General features: G+C 42.3%; 1 protein-coding gene across 1 annotated transcript; it reads right to left on the reverse strand.

Annotated features, from left to right (window-relative positions):
- Positions 1-3,549: 3,549 nt before the first annotated feature.
- On the reverse strand, positions 3,550-4,209 carry LOC138902619 (uncharacterized). The gene is made up of 2 exons (XM_070190503.1): positions 3,795-4,209; positions 3,550-3,686 (listed from the first exon to the last, which is right to left on the reverse strand). Exons 1-2 carry the CDS (start codon positions 4,207-4,209, stop codon positions 3,550-3,552), a joined length of 552 nt encoding a protein of 183 aa, XP_070046604.1.
- Positions 4,210-6,000: the final 1,791 nt, after the last annotated feature.

The raw sequence follows: 6,000 nt of genomic DNA on the forward strand, positions 1-6,000 counted from the left end.
ACCATCTACAATACTGTCTAAAATAAAGACAACAGTACATAAGAAAAGAGACGCCAAGACTGCGGATGAGAATGCAGATCTACCTCGTCTCTCGATATTCAGCTCAATAACTAACTCCGCTACTGATGACTGGTCCCGACACCTGGATCTACACAATTAGGTGCAGAATATAGTATGAGTACAATCAACCCAATATACTAAATAAGTAATAACACTAACCTTGGGCTAAAAGCTATGACGAGCTAAGAAACAGTAATCAAATGCCAATGTCAAATAATAGTAACAGCTCAGAATATAAAGGGAAACAGTAGAAACAGGTAGCTCATAGATATTATGTTCAACTTGTTCACATTTCAGAAATTTAGGCATGCTTTCAGGTATAACAGTTAAAGCCCAACACAGAAAAAGCGTTTCATTTATAGCTAGCATGAGGAATGTACATCTCTATGCCTACATGTCAAGTATACATGTCAAATCAACAATATAACCGTGGATCCATCACAATATTTAGACTTAGCACTATATGGGTGCCTGGCATAACTGCCCATCATCAAGAACATATATAAAACACTATGCCTGCGCCCACTGTTGGCATGTCAGGCTCCGGAGGGGCGGATCCTTCTCAAGCGCTAATCATAATCATTTAGTCCAATAGTAAGGCCTGGTGCACGCGTCGCCCCAAAACAATAACACTTCGCCCAATATGGGCCTAACGTACGTGTCACCTCGAAATCAATATCAAGCCGACTCTATGGCCAAATCTCAGTCATTTACCATTCAAGTCTCTAATAAAGACATCTCAAAATACTTAATTTAATAGTGTTTTACATAAGAGGCATCAACAACTTGTGAGGAGTCAAATAAGATGTACTGAGACAGAGATATCGTACACAGATATAGCATCATGACTGAGAACATGTGTACAATAAGGCAAATGGCTCAGAAACGGCAAGAATATCCCTATCAAGTCTCAAACAACGAGCATATAGCCTAGACACGATGTCTAACATGAATCACAGCTCAAATAACAAAGCATGTAGGGAAACACGGGTATAATAAGGTATGATAACAAAACAGTTCCAGTAATAGTCTAAAAGCCACTTCAAATTAGGAACACACTGGTGCACGTACACACACCCGTCACCTAGCACGTACGTCACACCAATACCTTTCAAATTACATAGTTTCTAGGGTTAAATGCCCTCAAATCCAAGTTTAGATATGTTACTTACCTCAAGGCGCGCAAATCAATACTCTAAAAAGCCATTTCCTTGCAAATCGGCCTCCGAGCGACTCGAATTTAGCTAAAGAAACTTAATACCATCAATAATATCTATAGGAAACAATTCCAAAAGAAAAAGCTAAGTTCTTGAATAAAACTTGCAAGGTTAACCCAAAACATCAACAGCGGGCTCACACCTTAGAACCTGACAAAATTCACATATTCGGAACATACATTTAATTACGAGTCCAACCATACTAATTTTATCCAATTCCATCCACAAATCGACCCCCAAAGCACCAAATCTCACTCTTTAATAAAATAGTCTAAAATCTCAAAATTTCATTTCAAATTCACGTAAACTAGGTGTAATAATCAGTATCTATCTTTAAAAGTGATTAAACTTCACTTACCTCTTCAATTGTAGAGAAAACGCTCTCAAACATCGCCCTTAGCCGAGCTCCACAAGTCCAAAATGAGAAAAATGACTCAAACCCTCATTTTTAACATCTTCCCAATGATTAGCGCACATGCGGTCACTTAACCGCTCCTGCGGTCTCGCTTTTGTCAAAAAGTGGCCGCATCTGCAGCTTCCTCCAAAAGTCGACCTTCCACTTTTGTGGAATGAGAATCGCATTTGCGAGTCCGCTTCTATGGACTCCATGCGCATCTGCAGTCCCAAGCCTCCCAGCAAGGATCCGCTCATGCAGTCTTCATCACGCTTTTGCGCATGCGCACCTGCACCCAGTTGCCCCCATCTGCGGAATCCCCTACCTCTACCCAATTTTGCTTTTACTCTCACCTGCGGGTTTGCAGGTGGGGAAAATCCCTTGCACCTACACCTCTACTGAGCTCCAGCCAATCCCGCTCTTACGGCTACCAGGCCACTTCTACAGTCTCGCACCTGCGATCAAATCCACGCAGGTGCGGTTACACCAGACCTGAAATCATCAATCATTCCTCAAGTCCAAATATGAATCCGATTTCAGTCCGAATCACCCCCGAGTCCCCCGAGACCCCATCCAAAGACACCAACTTGTCTAAAAACACAGTACGAACTTACTTGAAGCCTCAAACCACATCAAACAACACCAAAACCACGAATCACACATCAATTCAAGCCTAATGAGCTAATGAACTTCCAACTTCTAAAACCAAAGCCGAACCATATCAAATCAACTCTGAATGAACTCAAATTTTGAACACTAGTCCCAAATGACACAACGGTCCTATTCAGACTCTCAGAACCAAAATCCGAACTCAGTATCAACAAAGTCAACTATCGATCAAACCTCTCAACCTTCCAAACCTTCAACTTTCTAATTTTCGTCAAAAAGCCTCAAATCAACCTACATATCTCCAAATCAATATCCGGACATATTTCTAAGTCCAACATCACCATACAAAGCTATTGGAACCATCAAAACAAAATTCCAGAGTCATCTAGATAAAAGTCAAACTCCGATCAACTCTTTGAACTTATGCCTTCAACCTTCGGACTAAGTATCCCAATTCACTACAAAACTTTCTCTAAACCAATCCAACAACCCCGACAAGTCACATAACCACAAATAAACATAGAAGAGGCAATAAATAAGGGAACTGGGCTATAATGCACAAATCGACCGGACAAGTCGTTACATTCTCCCCCTCTTAAACAAACATTCGTCCTTGAATGGGTCTAGAATCATACCTGGAGTCTCAAATAGGTGTGGATATTTGCTCTGCATCTCCTGCTCGGTCTCCCAAGTGGCCTCCTCAGTTGGCTGACCTCTCCACTGAACCTTCACTGAAGCTATATTCTTCGACCTCAACTTTCGAACCTGCCGACCCAAAGTAGATACTGGCACCACATCATAAGTCAAATCCCTATCTAACTGAACCGTGCTGAAGTCCAAAACATGTGAAAGATCACCATAATACTTCTGGATCATAGAAACATAAAACACTAGGTGAACAGCCGATAGACTAGGTGGCAAGGCAAGTTTGTAGGCCACCTCTCCAATCCTCTCAAGCACCTCAAAAGGGCCAATATACTGAGGGATTAACTTTCCCTTCTAACCATGGAACTAGGTTTTCTAATTCATTTTGAAACCATCCCGAAACAAAACCAACTATCCTCGCAAGTCACAAAATGACAAATAAGCCTACGGGAAGCATTAAATAGGGGAACGGGGCTCAAGTACACAAAATGACCGGTTGGATCGTTACATACTACCCCTCTTAAGCAAACGTTCATACTTGAACGAGTTTAGAATCATACATGGGATATCAAAAAGGTGAGGATATCTGCTTCGCATATCATTCTCGGTCTCCCAAGTCGCCTCCTAGACCTGCTGAACTCTTAACTGAACCTTCACCGATGCAATATCCTTTGACCTCAGCTTTTGAACCTGCCTATCCAAAATTGCCACCGGCTCCTCATCATAAGTCAAATACTTGTCCATTTGCACCGAGCTAAAATCTAACGCATTTGAAAGATCCTCACAGTACTTCCAAAGCATAGAAACATAAAACACTGGATGAACAACCGATTAGCTGGATGGAAAAGCAAGTCTAAAGGCCAACTCACCTAACTTGTGCTTCTTCCCAAATCTCATCACACCCTTCATGGGTGAAACCCTAGGTAGAACCTTCTCACCCAACATGAATGGCACATCGCAAGCCTTCCTATTAGAATAACTCTTTTGCCTGGACTGCGTTGTATGAAATCGCTCCTGAATTAATTTTACCTTCTCCAAAGCATCGCGAACCAAATCCGTGCCCAAAAGCCTAGCCTTTCCGGGTGCAAACCAACCATCCAGATAACAACATTGCCTATCATATAAGGCTTCATATGGATCCGTCTGGATACTTGAGTGGTAGCTATTATTGTAGGAAAACTCTTCTAGCGGTAGAAACCGATCACATTGGCCTCCGAAATCAATGACGTAGGCTCTCAACATATCCTCCAAGATCGTAATGGTCCGCTCAGATTGCCTGTCCATATGCGGGTGAAATGCAGTACTTAACCCAACCTGCATGCCCAACACACGCTGCACGGCTCTCCAAAAATATGATGTAAACTGAGTGCCTCGATACGAGATAATAAACACAGGCACATCATGCAGGCGAACAATCTCTCTAAGATAAATCCGAGCCAACAAATCAAAAGTGTAGGAAATCATGACCAAAATGAAATGTGCAGACTTGGTGAGTTTGTCCATAATAACCCACACAACATCAAATCTCCTCATGATTGGTAGCAGCCAAACCACAAAATCCATAGTGATACGCTCCCACTTCTACTCCAGTATATCTAAACTCTAAAGAAAACCACCTGGTCTCTGGTGCTCATACTTAACATGCTGATGGTTCAAACACCGCGCAACATGCTCCACAATGTCCTTCTTCATCCTCCACCACAAATAATGTTGGTTCAAATCATGGTACATCTTTGAAACACCTAGATGAATAGAATACTGCAAACTATGAGCCTCTTTAGGGATCAACTCTCTTAACTCATCCATATGAGGAACAAGAATTTGGCCCTGAAGCCGCAATACACCATCATCTCCAGTAGACTCTTCCTTGGCTCCACCTCGCAACACCATGTCCTTAAGGAACAAGCAAATGAGGATCGTCATACTAACGAGCCTTAATGTGCTCGAACAAGGACGACTGAGACACAATACAAGCAATAGGCTCTGAAATATCCAATCGCAACCCTTTGGCCAAAGCCTGAACATCCATAGCCAAAGGCCTCTCCCCAGCTGGAATAAAAGCAAGACTTCCTATACTCTCCGCCTTTCTACTCAAGGCATCGGCCACCACATTGTCCTTTACCAGATGATAAAGAATGGTGATATCATAGTCCTTCAATAGACCCAACCACCTCCGCTGCCTCAAATTCAAATCTTTTTGCTTGAATAAATGTTGAAGACTCCGGTGATCTATATACACCTTACAAAACACGGCATATAAGTAATGCCTCCAAATCTTGAGTATGTGTACAATAGCTGCTAACTCCAAATCATGCACTTGGTAGTTCTTCGCATGAGGATTCAACTGACACAAAACATAGGCAATCACCCTACCATCCTGCATCAACACACATCAATACCATTCCGTGAAGCATCACAGTAGACTGTGTAAGAACCTGATCCTGAAGCCAGAACAAGAAATGGAGTTGTAGTCAAGGCAGTCTTAAGCTTCTAAAAGCTCTCCTCAATCTCATCAGACCACCTGAATGGGGTACGCTTCTGAGTCAACTTAGTCATTGGGGTTGGGATAGATAACAACCCCTACACAAAGCTTCGATAATAACCAACCAACCCTAGGAATCTCCGGATCTATGTGGCGGGAGAAAGTCTAGGGCAACTTTGAACTGCCTCAATTATCTTCGGATCCACCTTAATCCCCTCACTGTACACCACGTGGCCTATGAATGCCACCGAATCTAACCAAAACTTGCACTTGGAGAACTTAGCATATAGCTTCTTCTCCCTCAAAGTCTAGAGAATGATCCGCAAATGTTGCCCATGCTCCTACATACTACAGGAATACACAAATAGATCATCAATGAATGTAATGACAAACGAATCCAGGTAAGGTTGGAACACATTGTTCATCAAGTGCATGAAAGCTCTTGGGGCATTAGTAAACCCAAACGACAACACCAAAAACTCATAATGCCCATAACGAGTTCGAAAGCTATCTTAGGGATGTCCGAAGCCCTGATCTTCAACTAATGATGCACCGATATCAAGTCAATCTTTGCGAATACCCTAGAACCCTTA

Source organism: Nicotiana tomentosiformis, chromosome 12 (genome assembly GCF_000390325.3).
Source record: "Nicotiana tomentosiformis chromosome 12, ASM39032v3, whole genome shotgun sequence".
Lineage (NCBI taxonomy): Eukaryota > Viridiplantae > Streptophyta > Magnoliopsida > Solanales > Solanaceae > Nicotiana > Nicotiana tomentosiformis.